Source organism: Puma concolor, chromosome B3 (assembly GCF_028749965.1).
Source record: "Puma concolor isolate L17-30 chromosome B3, mPumCon1.1.hap2, whole genome shotgun sequence".
Classification (NCBI taxonomy): Eukaryota; Metazoa; Chordata; class Mammalia; order Carnivora; family Felidae; genus Puma; species Puma concolor.
In genome coordinates, this window is record NC_141672.1 from 80,443,253 (window position 1) to 80,463,290 (window position 20,038).

A 20,038-nucleotide genomic window follows, 5' to 3' on the forward strand; every position below is an offset into this window, starting at 1 on the left:
TTTGATGTGGTGATTCCTTTTCTCTTCATTCTTGCAGAAGCAGAAGTCTGATTTTTATCAAAGGGCATTTCCTCTGGACAGCAAACTGTTCTAAGACTTGAATGGTGCCCATGAAGCTTTCTGTGTGTTATGGCGGCCTTTTGATGAAGTCTGCCCTGTTAATAATCCCAAACATACTAGCATCAGGAGTGAGTGAGAAAGTCTCCATTTAGACACCAGGTCAAACCAGGGGCCAGGAAGTGCTGTCTTAACTTTTCCATAGGGATTGGTGGGATATTATAATATGTACCCTTTTTGTGTGAGGGTTCCTTTTGAACACACTGCTAGAAATGTATTGCAGTCAAAATTTCTCAGTGTTAATACTTATTGGGGAACATGATTCAAGTCATCAGAGTGACATTCACGGCTGTTCCCTGGTGCACATCAAGCAAGACTGCCGTTTTGCACAAGAAGCTTGTGGCTCCAGCTTCTATTTTGCAGAATAAATTGCTGTTTGTGTTTAACACTTGGGCTCAATCTTCTTGCAGCTTTGCTCAGAGGGCCGGTGATTACTCCTAAGCCAGTTTGACTGCCATGATCCAGTACAGTAACTTGTCCATCCCAGGTGCTTACTAAATGCCTGCCTACTGGACCAGATTTGAAAAACACTGAGACCTTCAGGTATGACAGGTAGCTGTCCCAAGAGGCAGCCATGCAGCTAGGAAACAGAGCAGCAATTTTTCCACGTCCTTCATTGCCAAGTTCCCAGCATATGATCAGAGGGTTGGAAACTACCTTGCTCTGATGGTTGGTGGTGATTTTGTCTGCCCTTCTTGTTTTAGGCAAATTGGGTCTGTGATAGAAACCTGACTGACAGAGACCTTTCAGATGTTTTGCCCTTTGGGGGAATGTGGTTCCTTGGGGACCTTTGATAAATCGCTTTGCCTAACAAGGCAGGTTGTGTGTTACCTTGTATCATGCCAGGTTTCACTTAGTTGGTTGGATCACTGAAGCAGAGCGGGGTGCCCTTCGGCCATCAGGATTCCTAAGGAAACCAGGAAGTCAGAGCTACTGAGCAGAAGCCTGGGGTTGGCACAGAGCGTGTGGAGGGTAATCATTCCTGCTGGGGCTGGGGCTGTTTACTCTGCCCGCCTAAGGCTGGTGGCCACTGGGCGTGGTGGGCGTGCTTGCCTAAGTACCTGTTTGTAGAACAGTGAGACACTGGGGCAGAGCTAAAACAGCAGTAATCTGAAACCAGTTGTGTTGGTTCCCCACCCCCCGACCCCACCAGCTAAAATCTGCATTCCAGATGAAACCTGCAGGGAAGCGGAAGAAAGCATTTAAAAAAAAAAAAGACAGCTTTGAGAGCTGTAAATCAACTGCTTTTGAGAGAGTTCTTGGCATTTTGAGATCATCTGTTTCCCTACTTTTATATCCTTGCTCTGGGCTTTGTAAGTGGCTGTGGATCTGTGTGTGCTGCTAGGTTTTTTGGCATGGATGGTGCACAGGCTTCTGACCAAAATTTAAAGGGCAAAAAGGAAACGTTTCATCATTTTTCTGCTGATTCACTTTTGAATTTCTTGGGCTGATGCGGGGGGGGGGGGGGGGCGGGGGGGTTGAGGGCTGTCAGGATCTGCTGGCCAGCTCAGCACATTCGGGAGCCTCCCTTGCTCACCAATGAGGAAGTTGAAAGCTATCGGGAGAACTGCAGGCAGGCACTGGGGCGGAGCTCACAGTGAAGTCCTGGGCCGGGATGACTGGGGGCAGACTGACTTTCCCTACGACAAAACCCCTTTTGTCCACGGGAATAAATACGGAAGTCCCAGCGGAGCAGCCTCCCCAGTCCGTGTATAGTAAGGTGCGCAGCCGAGGCTGCGTCTGGGCATTAAGCTCCGCGGACTTCTTACAGCTGGCCCTGGGCGCACCATCCTGGCTCACACCGGAAGGAGGACACAGCCAGTGACCTGAAAGAGACCAAGTGTGCTTGCTCTGGGGCGGAGTCAGGCTGCCGGGTCCTGTTGCTCTCTCTGTCCTGGAAGTTCAGAGCCCATGGTGTGGATAAACTGAGACAGTAGGGAAAGTGACAAAAGCCAGAACTTGCACCGGGGGCATTGCAGAGACATGGAGGGCGTCGGAGAGTCTCTGAATGGCAGTGATGAGGTCTCAGAGCCAGAAAAACCTGAAGCCAGACTTGAAGTGGCTCAGTCGATCCTGAGCAAGTTCTCCATGAAGACTCTGTTTGGGTTTACAAGTAAGCTTGAATCTGCGAAGCCTGAAGAGGAAGACGCAGTCCTGAAAGCGTTCCACAGTTTGGTCCTGGATCCAATGCCTCAGCTGGATGATCCCAGCCATGGCTCCCATCCACAGGAGGCAGCGGCTCAGGTTCTACCTGACCTGGGAAATGATGGCAAGACTGCAGGGGCGGAGACAGAGTCCGAGGGAAATCAGAGCATCATAGCAGACGCAGGGATTTCTCTCCTGGGTCAAGAGCCTCTTCCGCTCAGTACTCTGAGCGTGAACAGAGACGATGTCATTTTGGTTCGTGGGACTCTTGTGAACACCACCAGTGATTCTGACTCTGATGATGGTGGCCAGCAGCCAGAAAAGGGAAGCAACACCAGTCGCCCACAGTCTCCCAGTGTTGTAGCTGAGCCATCTCAGGAGCCCAAAGAAAAGCCACGTGATTGTGGGGAAAATAGTATCACTGGGGAAAGGGATGATGCAGAGTGCTGTGCAGAAGGTCCTCAGAGGACTCCATCCGAGATAAGCAGCAAACCGGAACCTGGTGATGGTGGTCTTCAGACAGAGCACAGCCCCGTCCAAGGGCAAGCTGGAGAAGAAAGTTCCCAAGATCCACCTGCAGTAACAGACCAGACCTTGATTGTTGGTGTTACTGAGAATGCCGCCTCAAAAAAAGAAGTCCCTGGGGAGAAGGCATTCCAGCTTCCAGCCTTTTTTAGTGGACTTCGTGTGTTGAAGAAAGGGGCTACTGGTGAGGGAGGGAAGACCATCACGGAAATTAAACCAAAGGATGGAGACCTGGCCTTGCTCAAATTGACGCAACCTGTTCAGAAGTCCTTAGCGCAGACAGGGCCGCAGACGGTGAAGACTGGGGAGAAGACAGCTGACCCGAAGGCCACTCCCACTCTCCTGGAGCAGCTCTCTCAGCTGTTCATCCTTGACATGCCCAAAACAGAAGTGAGGGCAGGAGACCCTGAACAGCCCAGAAAGGAAGAGATGGGCTGCAGTGCTGCCCAGGAGAGCCAGAGCGGCCCCAGCGGAGCCCAAACTCAGGGTGGAGAGGTCAAGCCAAAGCCTCCAGAGACCGCCCTCGAGGCCTTTAAAGCCATATTCGTTCGTCCCCCCAAAAAGGGGACCACGGCTGACACCTCGGAGTTGGAAGCTCTCAAGCGCAAGATGAAGCATGAGAAGGAGTCCCTGAGAGCTGTGTTTGAGCGATCCAGGTCAAGGCCAGGAGATGGCCCCTCTGATTCCAAAAGCGTATGTAGAATTGGGTTTTGCGTTTTGTCCTAAGATGCAGTGAAACCTGTAGTTTTAAGGTTTCCTGTCAAAAGCGAGTCCCAACTACCTATTGTTAGTCTCTTCTAGGTGAAGAGGATTAAGATCAAATCATCCTTGTAAGGGGTAAGGAGTGAAACTGGCATTTTCTGTCTTCCTTATATTTTTCTGGAGTGTCATAAAAGGGCTATACATAAAGATGTGTGGGTAGGACGGCGCGCCTGGGTGGCTCAGTCGGTTAAGCGACCGACTTCGGCTTAGGTCACGATCTCACACTCCGTGAGTTCGAGCCCCGCGTCGGGCTCTGTGCTGACCACTCAGAGCCTGGAGCCTGTTTCAGATTCCGTGTCTCCCTCTCTCTCTGACCCTCCCCTGTTCATGCTCTGTCTCTCTCTGTCTCAAAAATAAATAAACATTAAAAAAAAAAATTTAAAAAAAGATGTGTGGGTAGGAAAGGGAAACTGTCACTCTGAGCTTAAGCATTAATAGCTGTTCTTATAAAAACTAGGCAGCACCAGGCTGTGATACAGGAGGGAGAAACAGCCCGGATTTCCTCACCACCTAATTATACCTCTGTAAAAACTATATTTTAACTTTGAAAGTCTGCCATTTGGCGACATAGGTGTTTGTGTTAGGATTAAAATGTCCCCGTGTTGGTTACAAGGCACCCTGATCACTAGGTTTAGATTGAGACCCGGTTTTAATTCTAACTCTGCCATTTCTTGGCCGGGTGACCTTGGTCCCCTCTGAACCTCCATCCCCTCGTCCGCGTAACGAACGGAATAGCCTTCACCTTATAGGGCAGTTGTGAAGATTAAGTCAAGTTAGTACCCGGTAAGCACCTAATTAGTGAAGGCTGCTACTATTAAGAAAATTAATTCAGGTAATTCATGAAGACTAGCACACACCTGTCTAATAGATCCTAAAGGTTCACGAGAACCGTGAGTAGAATTTTAGTGTCAACTCAGCATACAGTTATCATCCCCTCTTATATACTTGATCAGTAAAGATGTTAAAATTTTTAAAATCTTTGGAAACATTCTTAGGCTGTAGTTAAGAACTAAACGCGATATAGCATTCTCCTATTTGTAAAACTCAACCCCTATCAAAGTGGCTTGAGTATGAAGGCCATCTCATTTATTGAAAGGAAAGGAAAACAAATTGAAATCAGCAATGTGTCGTGCTTAGAGAGGTGTATGTTGACCTACAGCTGAGTTGTTTGGGATTTATCTATTAACATTCCTATAAATGTACCTGATTATAGTACATTTATATCTATGTCTTCAGTTCAAAGTTTGTGATTTCTTTTTAAATAGTTGTATGATAAACATCATCTATTATTTGTTGTATCACACATGGTCTTGAGTGTGTGTGTGCGTGTGCGTGTTTCCCCCCCACCCCCCCCACAGCCCCCCAACTGATCACTTTACCTTTCTGGAAAAGGGTCATTCTGGAGTGAGAAGTTTCAATTACAGTGAATGAGTGCAATGTGCAACAGGCCATTAAAAGTGATTTTAGGGTTAGAGTTAGCATGTTGTCAGGGATTAATTGGCATTGGCCACATTTCATTTAACTGTTTCTTTCCCCACTTTTCCACAGCCTGACCACAGCCCCACTGAGCAGGACGATAGGACTCCCGGCAGACTCCAAGCTGTCTGGCCACCCCCAAAGACAAAAGACACAGAAGAAAAAGTGGGATTGAAGTACACCGAAGCAGGTAATGGGAAAAGAAGCCAGGTACCCAGAAATGAATCCTTTGCTGCAGTGGCTTTTAGTGCTACTTCAGTACTCCCAGAACTTGAGTTTTTGTTTCGCTGTTAAATGTAAGGTTGAAGCCTTTTCTTTGGGGTTGTGCTGTTAAAGGGAACCTTTGCACAGTTATCATTAATGAATCTCTCAGAGATGAAAGGTGAATGCAGTGGAATGAATGACGGGGGGCCAGGTGTGTAAAGTAGGAGAACCTTTGGGGAGCTAACCGAGCAGGTAGATTACACATTCCTCAGGAAGCAGGTGGTATTCTTCATACTGTTGTGAGCTGGCGGGGTTGCTGGAAGAGGCAGAGTATGATTCTCCAGAGCTGCAAACTGATTTGTTGTTTGTCTTTGAGAATGCTTTTGAGCTACAGGAACCTTGTGTGGAGTGAATGTACAGAGGCTGTATCAGTTACTCTTTCACTTTGGTTACACAAAGCTTTATTTAATGCATGGCCAATTTTAAAGCAATCTAACTCTCTGGAAACCTTCCCAGGAGCTTTGCTTGAATATGTTAAAATGGAATGGGCATTTAGATATTTTTACTCTAACTGGAAGGTTCACGGGGGAAAAAAAAAGAAGTAGAGGATGGCGTATCTTGATTGAATATATGTGTTTATGTATCTTGGATGAAAGCTCTTTCTTTTCGTCCTGATATTGGAAGATTATCTATTCAGGTTCATATTTTGCTGGTTGTCTTTGGATATGTGTGTACATGAAGATCAGTCTATTTACGGAAAAAGGCTTCCCTTCCTAGTCACTGATAAACATGAATGGATCAAATTTGGGGTGGTTTAGTAATATGTGGGTTTTCTGCAGTATCTTAAATTACTTTAGTGATTGAGAATACAGATACATTTTGAGTTGGCAAATGAATCTTCACTTCTATAATCTGTTGGCTTTTAGCCTCCACTTACACAATTGCAAACATGTGGCTCTCGCAAGTAGTACTTCATAGCATTTTTTTTTCTTGTAGTGCTTGACTTACAGAATGAAAAGTGTCATAGCCTCAGTGAAAAAAATATATACAGCTGTTCCAGTCTTCTTGCCTGCAGTTGATTTTTTTCCAGAATTGGAGTGTTGGTGGTTGCAATAATTGAACCACCTACCAAGTTCTTTCTCATGATCTGGCACAGTTTGAACAATTAAAAGTGCTAATGTTTGCTTTCATGTAAAACCAGAACACTGACAGTTCTGATTCCTAGTTCATATTGGTGATCCAAGTCTTGTTCCTGTTGGTGTGTTGGGGCAGTCTTCCATATAATGACGGGCATTTGCTGCGTAGAGAAGTAACTAAATGTCATACGTGGCTTTCTAATCCACTTCAAGTCCTATTTGGGGGCATTTATACCTCTACAGAGATTCCTTAGTCCATTTCCAGAAAGTCAGAGGAACACTGTAGTTGACCTCCTCAGCGGCTTTCCCAGTCTTGGCTTGTCATGAAATGTATTCTCAGAGCTTTCTGAGGTCTTGGATGAGATGGGGGTGGGAAGGACCCATAATAGTAGGGCTACTGGATGAGCTGTGACAGCACAGTGACCCAGAGGGCTGGGTATTGTCCGAAGAAGGCCTCCCAAGTCCCCAGCCGGTTCCCACAGGTGGCAGCACTTTCTTCCCATGCTTCCAGGTCTGGTGCTGCACTTTCTTAGAGGCTTCTAGGTGCTCCTTACTCTCCTGATGTCCTTTTGGTGGGTGTCAAAGAAGATAAAGTGCCTGCAGTTACCTATTTTTTACCCCATTACTTGATCTTAGCGTAGGGTTGCCTTGTCATTGATTGCTAATTTTGAGGAAGCTATAGCATTTTCCTTGTGATTTTCTTAAACTGTTACTGAGAAAACTGGAGTCTTGTAAGCATTTGGTGTATTGTTTAAAGCATTTTATGTTGTTGCCATTGGTTTCCCTGCCTTGAGGGAAACCTAGAAAATTTGCCACTCTGCAGAGACACAGAAACCGTGAGATTAGATTCAGGATATTTAAGGTGTTTGAAGTCTTATGCTTTTATGTCTTCAGTGGTCTTTATTTATCCTTAGGTGTATAAGACTCTAGCGTTCCTATTTCAAGCGTGTTGTTGGAATTCTGTGCTGTGAACATTTAAGCCTGGTCCTTGGCAGAGCTGGGAAAGAAATGGTGTTTTTCATCATGAGTCCTACACTGTCCTTGTGCCGCCCTCAGCCCCTTCAGACTTGCTACTGCTTGGATTTTCCTTTATACAGAGTTTATCATTCAATGATTTCCCCCCGCCCCCCCACCAAGGTCTTAAGAGATCACCTAATTACTATAAGTTCACCTTTTGTTCAAGGATAAAAAGAAAGCTGGTATCAGAGAACCTGTCCCTTTAAACTATGGCTTCTGGAGTTCTCTAGTCCTGGGAGGGTAGCTGGAGCCCATTGCTAAGAGGCTCTCTGCCACTCGCAGAGCCATCAGCATCATTTATAGTTAGTGACACTGCAACTACCTTCCTTGGCAGCTAAAGCCCATCGGAGCCTCCAGGGCCATCCTGGTAACACTGTGCCCACCATCGGGGGCTCTTCCACTGCCAGTGTTTGAGCTCTTAGAACTTTGGTGATGTGCCAGCTAAGAGAATCCCCAGCACCCATCAGAGCCATCGTGCAGGGGACTTGCTGCAGGTGCTGGAGTTGACCTCTTCTGCTCAGTGAGCGGCCCCAGTGTTAACTCATTGGGCCTGAATTGCTCTACTCAAATAAGAGCACATTGCTTTCTGCCATCTCCTGTGCTGTGCCCTCTTACCTCATTGTCTATGCAGTCCTGCCTTGTGTTTGGGATGCCTCACACCTATTGGGAGTGGAAAGAGCATTTCCCTCCCTATTCCTGGGAATTGGGATTGGGACAGTCTGACTGACAGACCCCATGTTCTTCTCAGAATGGTCTTTCCTTCTTTGGGTATAGGAGTTTGCTGTTGAAACAAGCTTTGTGGGATGATCTTGGTTTTGTGTTTTGTTTTTGTTATTTTTGAGGAATCTCTTTCAGCGGGCTCCTCATATCCTTAGGAGGTTAATCACCTCACGTTGATTCTGTGCCACTTGACTGTGCTGCAAGACCAGAAACATCTGGATGCAGTAAACTTGATTAGCTTTTGAAGCTTGAGGCAAAGTAAGACTCAATCACAGCAAAGTGAAAAGGTGTGTTGTGAAACCTAAGAAAAGTGTATACCTTTATATGTAATGTGGCGAAAGCAATTTGTTTCTATGAGAAATAGACAACCAGTGCTCTCTGCTATTTCTCTTCTAACATGCTGTTTGATACATGCTGAAGTTATATAAGAGTAAGTAACTTGCCCAGTTTTGTTTTTTTTTTTTTAATATTTTTATGTTTGTTTATTTTGAGAGAGACAGAGAGACAGAAAACACAAGAGGGGGATGGGCAGAGAGAAGGAGAAACAGAATCCCAAGCAGGCTCTGCACCATCAGCCCAGAGCCCAATGTGGGACTTGAACCCACGAATTGTGAGATCATGACCCGGGCTGAGATCGAGTTGGACACTTAACCAACTGAGCCACCCAGATGGCCCCGTAACTTGCCCAAAGTCTTAAATAAAACCTGGAAAACAAAAGGATCTTGGTACTGTGAATGATTGAATCATAGAGTTAACATAGGGTTAAATGTCTTTTTTCTCAAATATGAAAAAAATGTTGTAAATCAAGTTAGGTCACTTCTATTTTCTTTTTGCTTTGTGAAGTTTCTTTTGGTTTTTTTTTGTTTTTGTTTTTGGGCAATTACATATATTGCTGTATTAACTAGGGGTCTGTCAAGAATCAGGTGACCAATTTGGGGCACCTGGGTGGCTCAGTCGGTTAAGCGTCCAACTGTTGGTTTTGTCTCAGGTCATAATCTGGCAGCTTCGTGGGTTCAAGCCTCGCATTGGGCTCTGCATTGACAGTGTGGCGCCTGCTTGGGATTCTCTCTCTCTCTCTCTCTCTCTCTCTCTCTCTCTCTCTCTCTCTCTCTCTCTCTCTCTGCCCCTTCTCAGCTTGTGCTATCTCTCTAAAAAACAAATAAAAACTCAAAAAAAAAAAAATCCTCTCTCTCTCTTTCTTTGTCCCTCCTTGGCTTGTGCTATCTCTCTAAAAAAACAAATAAAAAGAAACAAATAAAACATCAGGTGACCAGCTCAAACTGGATGATTTGATCCAGAGTTTGTTAGAAAGTCTTCACAAAGGTGTGGGCAGGGTTTAAAAAGGCATGAAGAGCTGGAGCAGTGTCTGGCACCACTAAGAGTGAGAAGCTTCTCTTTTTTTTAATTTATTTTTAAACAATTTTTTTTTCAACGTTTTTTATTTATTTTTGGGACAGAGAGAGACAGAGCATGAACGGGGGAGGGGCAGAGAGAGAGGGTCTCTCTTTTTTTTAATTTATTTTAAAAAAAATTTTTTTTCAACGTTTTTTATTTATTTTTGGGACAGAGAGAGACAGAGCATGAACGGGGGAGGGGCAGAGAGAGAGGGAGACACAGAATCAGAAACCGGCTCCAGGCTCCGAGCCATCAGCCCAGAGCCTGACGCAGGGCTCGAACTCACGGACCGCAAGATCGTGACCTGGCTGAAGTCGGACGCTTAACCGACTGCGCCACCCAGGCGCCCCGAGAGTGAGAAGCTTTTAAAGCCTTAGACTTGAAGGGGCAAAGGGTAAGATGGGCCACTGGGGAAATCCAGAACTTCAGAGGGAGGCTGAGTGGCGATGTGGCGAGGGCTACCCAACAGGAGCTGTGGCCCTCAGTAGAGGGATGCAGCCAATCTATGGTGACTTGACAGGGAAGGATCTGGGAAATAAATAGCTGGACTTTGTTCTTGGTCTTGTTTCCCACCGTCACTCCCAATGGCCAAAGACAAGTCAGAGGACTGGGAGCCATTTTACTCCATTCCTTTAGGACAACGAGGCCCAGAGTAGGGCACCAAAGGGGGACGCCTGGATTTGAAGTAGCAAAGACAAGTTACCCAGCAAAGTTATACTCCTGGCAGGCTCCAGGTTAGAGAAGTTTGTAAATCTCCTCAGTCAGCATGGAGAATTGGCATACATTTATCTCCATTACACTTGACCACACAGGGTTCTAATACAATGGCATGAAGAAAAAGGCCTGGATTTTTGTTTGTTTGTTTTGGTTTGGTTTGTTTTTTGTTTTGTTTTGTTTTGTTTTTAATACTGTGGGAAGATTAGGTCTTCAGCTTTAATTAGTTCATAGAAAATATAATGGCCATCATTTAGAGCCTTGTTCTGTAAATACCTTCTTTGCCTTAGTGTAGAGACTTTGTTTACTGATCTTAGAAAATCTTCTCTAAGTGTTAAATGTTTCCCTGTATTACAAAATAAAATAATACATTTTGGAAATAACCGGAAATATCACAAAGCAAAAAAAAAAAAAAAAAAAAATTGTCTCTAATTCTGTTTCCTAGAGAAACCATTGCCAATATTTTGAATTCTGATGGGCCTATGTGAATTGAATACTTAAAAACTTTTTGATCATCTTGTATAGTCTGCTTTCACACTTGAAAATGTGTGCCTGCATTTTTTTTATTGACTGCATTTTAACAATGATTATATTGATAGAGATTGGGTTTTTCAAGGTATTTTGAGTTACATAAAAAGGGAAATAACAGTTCTTTAAATGTTTTTGTTTGTAAACATTTAATTAGGATACATTCCTTGTGGTATAATTGTTAAATGTAAGAGTATATGCCTTAATGTTTTCAATGTATATTAATTGCCAAGCTAGTTTCTTATATTTCATATGAAAACAGTACTTCTGAAACACTGAAAACAAGTTTCTGTCTTTATCATTGGCTTTTAATTTTACTTGTGTCTGGTGTGAAGGCATTTTAAGTATCTGTGCATAATCAAATCTATTTTCATTTTATTATATAACTTTTCTTTTTTGGTTGAAGACCTCTCTTTGGGCACCTGGGTGACTCAGTTGAGCATCCGACTGTTAATCTCAGCTCAGGTCTTGATCTCAGGGTTGTCAATTCAAGCCCTATTTAGGGCTTTGTGTTGGGCATGAAGTCTAGTTAAACAACAAAAAACCTCTCCATACTCGGATCATAAATATTTTCAAATTTTTTTAAGTGATATTTTCCCTAACTTTTCCTTTCTTCTTTCTTTCTATTTTACCTCAAAAATTCATTTTGGTGCATAGCTTAAGGCAGAGATCTAAGACAACTTTTTCCCCCCTAAATTACTAATTTTACAGTAGGCTCCTGTAGTGACTGTATGCAAAATTTGGGACTGTTTGGGGCTTTCTGTTGTCCTTATGTTTGTATTTTATATGGGTATCTTAATTATTTCAGCGTTAAACTACATCTCAGGCTCTGTTTTCAAGTTTTTATGGAATTTTTTTTCAATATTAAAATGTTTTGGCTTGCTTATTCTTCCAGAAAATGTCAGTTTACCTTCGTTTCCAAAGGATCCATTTGGGATTTTTGCTGGTAATTGCACTGATGTATGAATTAATATGAAGGTACAAATGAGAATTGAGATCTTGAAAATGCTTAGGAGTTTTATTCAGGAACTTATCTTAAGCTGTTGAAATTTTCTTTTTTGACTCAGTAAAAAAACCATTGCCTGAATTTTTTCTAAATATATTCCGAGGCATGTATTTAAAAAAACAAAACAAAACAAACAAAAAAACCCATGACATGAATTTGTGTCTTGTGATTCATTTTTCCTAAAAGTCAAATGCATTCCTAAGAATCTACTGGCTTAAGTCACACCAGCTCTGAGGTCAGGGCTAGACTGAATGAAGGCCACATTTTGGACTGACTGATGCCTGATACCAGGGGAACCTTACCTCTGTTTTACTCTGGTTAGTGATTCTAAATATTCTGAGCCTCCTTCAAAAATCTAATGAAGGTAGAACGCTATGGAAAAAGACACTGCAGTGAATTTTGCATATATTTCAGCCTCTCCTGCCCCTCCCCCACAACCATCCCTGGACCTGCCCCCACCTCCTTGTCCCCTTTGATACAGGTGCTCAGGCCAGAGCTGGCCTTCCTTTCCTGCTCCTCTCCTACTTTATGTTATGAAGGATGGCCTGAAATACATAATTACTTATCAAGAAACTTAAAAAACCTATTATCATGGTGTGTGCCTCAGCATCCCAAGAAGAAATTAAGTTAATGTTTGTGAGTTTTACATAAAAATGGCATTGTAGGTTAAAGTCCCTGCCAGTTTCCCAAATAGTACCATTTTTTTTTACCCACGAAAGGAGAAAATAGAAAGAAAAGCCCTCGTGTTTTGTGAAACAAAATGAACTCTGCTTTCTTGGTTTCTCTTCCAATGTGCATCTGGAAGAGCTCTTTTCTCCACTGGCTGCAGCTCAGACCTGGCCTGGGGTGGGGGTGATGGCCTATGGATGGCCCTGTGGAGAGTGAGCACTATGGCTTTTGTAGAAAAGAGGACCTAGCACAGCGTCATGGTTCCTGCAAGTGAGCAAGCTGTCAGTGTGGGTGGCATTTCTGGGGGCTTACACCACTCAGAACCTCAAAGTAGCTCAGGAACATCCCTCTATAGAGTATGTTGGTTCAGATAGGGAAATAACCCATTCCTCAACAAAGCTCCGCCCAACTTCTGGTTTGTTTCTATTTTGGGTTCCCTTGGTTATAAAGGCTAGAGCTGTTCGCTATCCTTCCTGGTGAGTCAGATATCCGTGCCTCACCAGCAAGGGAGAGCTGTAAATATCTTTGAATATTTTATTGGCCTACTGTACTTTAAAAAACTTCTCCGTTCATAGCTTACAAGCTGCATTAGCTATGAGTAGATTTTCCTTTAGTGTCCTGTATCTAGGTACATCATCCCAAGTATCTTCTTTCACAGTCTAGGCAATAGATTTGTTCATGATGTATTTTATAGGCCTTTGTCACATGTCACCATCACTTGCATGGAATTGTGATAGCCCAGAAATTGGAAGCTGTACAGACTAAAAAGCAGGAAAGTCTTGCATTTTGTGGCTGTAGAAATAGGGTGTCCTGGGAAACGAGAGGTGAACCTAATGTATATTAGGCTTCCACTTGGTACATAGATTGGTGCCGTAGAGAGGGAAATGGACTCTTTAAATACAAACGAGAGCTAAAGCTTGATGTGAAGCAGAGGGAATCCCAAAATGTGGACCAGCAACTTGGCAATCTCCTATTGTGTGCCAGGAAATACTAGTAAAGGTCTGGTTCAGGGGAGTAGAGACAAGAGATTACAATATAGAACCTGAAATTTTAGGATATTAAAAACTCAGAGCTGCGAACATTTTAGAAATCACTTAGTTCATCATACTCCTTTTATGTATGAGAGCCAAAGAGGTTATGACTTCCTGAAAGATACACATAATTAACAAAAGCTGGAATTACAATGGGAAGAGAGGAATGGCTGCTTCCAGTCAGGGAGGGGATGGAGAGTGATGGATTTTTTTTTTTTTTTTCCTGCCAATATACTGACATTTAAAGATCCAGAAAGGAAAACACATGGGGACCAGGAGCATTTAGAATTATTCTGGTTCTTTAAAAAAAAAAAAAAACAAAAAACAATGGGACCTGAGTGAGTCAGTCTGAATAATAAAGGAAATCATAGGAGTACCATATCAGCTCATAGCCACAAAAATTAACTAAGGTCATTTGATGTTGCCTTTTTGACTCCCAGACATTTAAAAAGGGGAGTTTTAATGGTATTTTTAATGGTATGAAAGGCTCACTGAAGCAATTAAAGCAAAAAATGCTTCTTAAAAACAATGCTCTGGTTTGTGGAATCTTGCAAAGTTCAGGTAGAGCTCGTTTTGGGGCCAGTTTGTGTATACATGTACTTGATCGTAAGAGATACTTGAACACTTATTTTAATGGTTGTATATTCAGTAGCTTTATTGTGTCCTGGAGAAAATAAACTGAACTCTCAAATCTACTTTGAAGCTTCTTTGGGAAGACAAGAATGAAGTTTGTACCATATCTTATGCCACACCATTACAAATCCCTCCTGCCGATATTTTTCTTCTTCCTTAAAAACCTATCCAGGGGCACCTGGGTGGCTCAGTCAGTAAAGTGTCCGGCTCTTGATTTCGGCTCAGGTCATGATCTCACAGTTCACGAGATCCTGACCCGCACTGGATCCCTGCCTGGTGTAAAGCCTGCTTAAGATTCTCTCTCTCCCTCTCTCTCTGCCCCTCCCCTGTTCTCGTGCAAGTGTGCACATATGTGTTACATAAATAAATGTTAAAACAAAAAAACAAAACAAAAACCCACCTATCCAGGTGGCCCCATTTTTCTTCTCTTTCCCAAATCTCCATCTGTTTGCAGCTTGCTGAGCGTTCTTTCTCTGGTTTCTCCACCAAGCAGCCACTCTCTATCCTGCCTCAGCATCTTCCCCTGTGGCCCCTCTTGTTTCCTTCCTCTTGTCCCCCTTTAGTGGGCTCATAGCCATCAACCACTTCCATGAAGACAGAGCTCTCACTCCTTCATAGAAAGCAGCTACAAAACTGTAAAAATTTTCCTCCTCTGCAGAACAAATTATTGTTTTCCTGAGAAATAACTAACCACAAGGTTTCAGTGTCTAAACTCTGGAGCATTTCCCTCCAGATAAAGGGAGACTGTGGATAAGAGAGTGAGAACATACAATGAGGAAAGAAGACGGTCTCAAGACAGAACCTGAGGAGGGAGATCTTGTGGACATGCCTAAGTTAGGAATAAACCTTTGATGCAGGTTTCATGGGTTTGTGCAAGGTATGGACTTGAGTGTGAAGCTTGGCTCTGTTCTGTGGTAGTTGTGACCAGAGTTGATACCTCGGTTATAAAAGGGAGGACAATGATAATAATTGTAAATAACTATAGTAAAGATAAGCTGAGATCATTATGATGCCACTGAATTATATTGCCTTTTTTAAAGCCAATTTTTATTGAAGTGTAACATAAATATGGAAAAGTCAAATTTTAAGTGTATAGCTCTGAGCTGTAACAAAGAGAACATGCAAATCAGAAGCCCCCAACTTGCCCCCTTCCAGTAACCACAATTCACTTTTCTTCAGAAGAAACCACGATCCTGCTTTCTAACACTATAGATACGTTTCACCAGCTTCTGACCTTCATATAAACCGACTCGTTTGTGTCTGGCTTCTTTCCTTCAACAGTACACTTTGGAGAACCAGACATGTTGTGTGTACCTGTAATTCAGTTATTTTCATTGCCCTACAGTATTTCGTTATATAAATATATCACAATTTATTCTAATGATGATGGACACTGGTGTTGTCCCCAGGTTTGGGCTGTTAAGAATATGTTGCTGTAAACTTCCACATACATGTCCTTTGGTGCATAGGAACAATTTCTCTTGGGCGTATGGTCAGTAGAACTGTTGGTCACAGGGTATGTCTGTATTTAATGTCAGTAGGTGATACCAACAGTTTTCCAAAGTGATGGTAACACGGTTTTTTTTTTTTTTCTTGTACAAATGCAGCCATGGAACAAACCCAAATGTCTGTCATCAGGTGAAAGAGTAAACAAATTGTAGTATGTACAATAAGTAATAGGATACTTCTGGGGCTCCTGGGTGGCTCAGTTGGTTAAGCCTCTGACTTCAGCTGAGAGCATGATTTGTGGCCCATGAGTTTGAGCCCCACATCAGGCTGTGTGCTGACGGAGCCTGGAGCCTGCTTCAGATTCTGTGTCTCCCTCTCTCTCTGCCCCTCTCCTGCTCATGCTCTGTCTCTCTCTCTCCCTCTCTCAAAACTAAACTTTAAGAAAAAAATTAAAAAAATAAAGTAATAGGATACTTCTCAGCAATAACCACTGATACACAGCATGGATTAATCTTTTATGCTGAGCAAAAGTAGCCTGATAGGACATCATACTGTACATTTCCATTTGTCAGGTTTTCTAGAATAAGCAAAAGTAATCAGTCAAAAAAATCACATCAGGGGTTGTCTATGGCTAGAGTGGAGGAGTTGCCTGCACAGCACTGTGCAGGAACATTTTGGCGGGACATCTGATTGTGAGGTTGAACCCTGGGATTCATTTGTCAAAATTAATCAGACTGTACACTTAAAGTTGAGCATTATATCATAGCTCAATAAAATTAATTTAAAAAATATTCTTTAACCAAATACTATCCTTAATCATTTCCAAAGCTATATTTACATATAGGCTTACTTACTGACTAACCATGGGTCCTGTTCTACAATCACTTTATTTTATTCTCAGTAATTTTCCTTTTTGATTGGATTTTTCACTTTTAAAGCTTTCTAATGTTACTTTCTTGTCGTTTTCATGATGGTGACATTTTATACTCCAACCACAAGTACATCACAGGTCTGAGTGTTCCATATCTTTGCCAACATTTGGTGGTGTTGGTCTTTCTAATTTGAGCCATTCTGGTTTTTTGTTTTTTTTTTAAATTTTTTTAATCTTTATTTATTTTTGAGAGAGAGGGGGACAGAGTGTGACTGGGGGAAGAACAGAGAGAGAGGGAGACACAGAATTTGAAGCAGGCTCCAGACCCCGAGCCATCAGCACAGAGCCTGATGTGGGGGCTCAAACTCATGAGTTACGAGATTATTACCTGAGCCAAAGTCGGACACTTAACTGACTGAGGCACCCAGGTGCCTCATGAGCCATTCGGGTTTTAATTTGTGTTTCCTGATCAAGCATTCTTTGATATGCCTTTTGGCCATTGGATGCATATTCAGGTTCACTGTTCATGTCACTTGTCGGACTTTAATAGGTTGTCTTTTATTATGTTGTGAAGATGTACTTTCTATCTGCTTCATGTGAGCCCTTTGGTTACTTGTTTTGAAAGTGTTTTCTTCTGCTCTGTGGGTTATCTTTCCTTTCTCTCTCTTTTTTTTTTTAAGTGTATTTATTTGTTTTGAGGGAGAGAGAGAGAATCCCAAGCAGGCTCCACGCTGTCACCACGGAGTCTGACTTGAGATGAAACCAGGAGTTGGATGCTTAACTGACTGACACCCAGGCATCACTATCTTTCCTCTCTCTTAATAGGGCCTTTTGATGAACAGAAATTCTCAGTTTTAGTACAATCTTGTCCTTATGGTTAGGGCATTTTGAGTATTCTTAAAGTAACCTTTCCCTGACTCCGTCATGAAAATATTATTTAAAAAAAATTTTTTTAATGTTTATTTATTTTTGAGAGAGAGAGACAGAGCATAAGCAGGGGATGGGCAGAGAGAGAGGGACACAGAAGCTGAAGCAAGCTCCAGGCTTTGAGCTGTTATCACAGAGTCCGACATGAGGCTTGAACTCATGAGCCATGAGATCATGACCTGAGCTGAAGCTGGACGCTTAACCAACTGAGCCACCCAGGAGCCCTGAAAATATTCTTTTAAGTTATCTTAAAAAGGCATTAGTGCTCTTCATTTGTCATTTGGACCTACAGTACTCTGGGCGTTGATTTTTGTGTATGAGTTGAAGGGGAGTCAAGTTTGTTTTTCCCTTACCCGAGTTATCTTGAATATTTTCCTGAAAAACCCACCTTCCCCTGACTGTACCAACTTTCTATTCTGCTCCACCATTCTCTAAGCTTGTCTAACCTTGTAACAGTTTAATACTGTGTTAATGACTATAAATTTGTAATAAGTCATGGTCTGCTAGTGTATACTCTTACCTTGGTTATTCTCAGCTCCCTGTATTTCCATACGTATTTTAGATTTTTTATCAAACTTGTTACAATTTTACTTACATTGACATCTTGACAATACTAAGTTTTTAATTTCATAAACAAACCTTTCCACAATCAAATACTTACTTAGATACAGTCTTCTCTAATTTCTTTCATTGTTACAGTTTTATCTTAGAGGTTTTATACAATTTCCTTTAAACTCAAATTTATTCCTAAATATTCTCAAATTTTTGATGCAGTTGAGCATAGGTTTTTTAAAAATCTAATTTCTGACTTTTTTGTTAGAATCTCTCTCTTACTGTCTCTCCCCTGCCTTTGACCTTGTATTCAACTTTGTATCTTGCAAACTTGCTACCACATGGTGGTTTTTATTATGGAAAAATAAGATCTTTCCATGACAGTACATGAAAAACATTTTCATTCTACCTCATTTTTTTAATGGCTGCAGAGTACTCAATAAAATACTAACTGTAACTTATTGAACTATTCCCTTATTGATCCTTTTATTACTTAGAATCTTTCACTGTACAACAATTTCATGAAAGCGTTGTCTGCATCTAGGTTGTGCATACTTGTAAGTACTTGGATAGGATAGAAGCAGAATTGCTGTTAGAGTCCTTGCCACTTTTAACCACTGGTAGATACGGCACAATTGCCCTCTTAAAATATTGAGGCAATTAATACTAAACTAAAACAAGAATTCCATTATTCACACTTCCCCAATATTCATTTAATTTATGCCAACCTGATATTAAAAATACATAGTATTGTTTTTAATTTGTATTTCTCTGATACATCGTTGGACATCTTTTCATTTTACCTTTTGTGACTTCCTTTCTGCTTTTCTTTTTCCTTTTATTAATTGGGTCCTTAGTCTTTATTCTTACTGATTTGAAGGAGCTTTTTATATATTGAGGGAATTAGTCTTTTGACTCACATATGTATTGCAGTCTTGGTCTCTACTTTGCCACGTTGTTTCTCTTCTGTCGTCCTTCATTACATGGAAATTTTATGTTTTATGTAGTCATAGTCCTATATTTTCTGGATTTGTTGTTGGTGATGGTTTTAAAGAAGACTTCCCTAACCTAAACTTGAACAATATGTATGCTTTAGCTGACACACACCTACATATGTTTGGATTTTTTTTTCAATCTAAAATTTTTGTGTATGTTTGGTATAGATAAAGGTATGTCCAGCATGGCTATGTGCTGTAATGATTAGGGAGCTTGGGCTGTGGAATCTAATGTCATGGGGTTGAATTTTAGGCCTCTGCAATATTGAAGCAAGTTAATTACCTTTACTGGGCAAATTACTGGGCAAGCTGATTATTTATGCTTTAGTTTCCTTGTGTGTGTGTGTGTGTGTGTGTGTGTTAAAGTTATTTTAGTAGTGAAGGAACTAATGCATTTGAAGACCTTAGTACAGTGCCTGGCACATTGTGAAACCAAAATAATGTCAGTTGCTCTTAGTTTTGTTTTTGTTCCGGATGATAACTACGTGCTCCAATACCACTTAATAAATAATTATTGCTCCGCAGATATGGAGTGCCAACTCTCATATACATAAACTCCTTTCTGTAGGCCGACCTATTTCTAGATACTTTAATATTTTTTGTTACTAGGTTTATCTAGGCCTTGTGCCAATTTTTATGTCTTTGCAGCTGGTGTAAAGTTACTTAATTGCCTGGCAATTCAGATCACCTTCGTTCTGTTTGTCCATCTAAATTTTGTTTGGGTGGTTGTGTATGTACACTCTTGTAGGTGAACTTGAAAGTCAGTTTCTCAAGGTCTATGAAATGATCCCACTGGAATTTTATATTATTATATTTAATTATATTAAGTTATAGATCAATATAAGGGGGCCTGATAATACTGAGTCTTCCCAGGGCGCCTGGGTGGCTCAGTTGGTTAAGTGTCCAACTCTTGATTTCGGCTCAGGTCATGATCTTGTGGTTTGTGAGACTGAGCCCCACATTGGGCTCTGCGTTGACAGTGGGAACCCTGCTTGGGATTCTCTCTCTCTCTCCCTCCCTCTGTTCCTCCCCACCCTCTGGCCCCTCCCCTTGCTGTCATGTGCTCTCTCTCAAAACAAATAAATAAACAATTAAAAAACCAAAAAAACCTGAGTCTTCTTATCCAGGAACATAATTTATCCTATTCAGGATTTTAATGTTCTTCA

General features: G+C 41.9%; 1 protein-coding gene across 5 annotated transcripts in view; it reads left to right on the forward strand.

Moving 5' to 3' along the window:
- FMN1 (formin 1) overlaps positions 1-20,038 on the forward strand; it is a 429,625-nt gene that overhangs the window by 130,481 nt on the left and 279,106 nt on the right. For 3 of the 5 annotated variants that reach the window (XM_086710287.1, XM_086710286.1, XM_086710288.1), the window contains one exon: positions 5,098-5,215. The exons of 1 other annotated variant lie outside the window; for it this stretch is intronic. In XM_086710287.1, coding sequence (XP_086566413.1) covers positions 5,098-5,215 — 118 coding nt within the window. Of the gene's footprint in view, positions 1-1,651; positions 3,481-5,097; positions 5,216-20,038 lie in introns of those variants that run through there. One more of the 5 variants, XM_086710290.1, reaches the window with a different exon arrangement.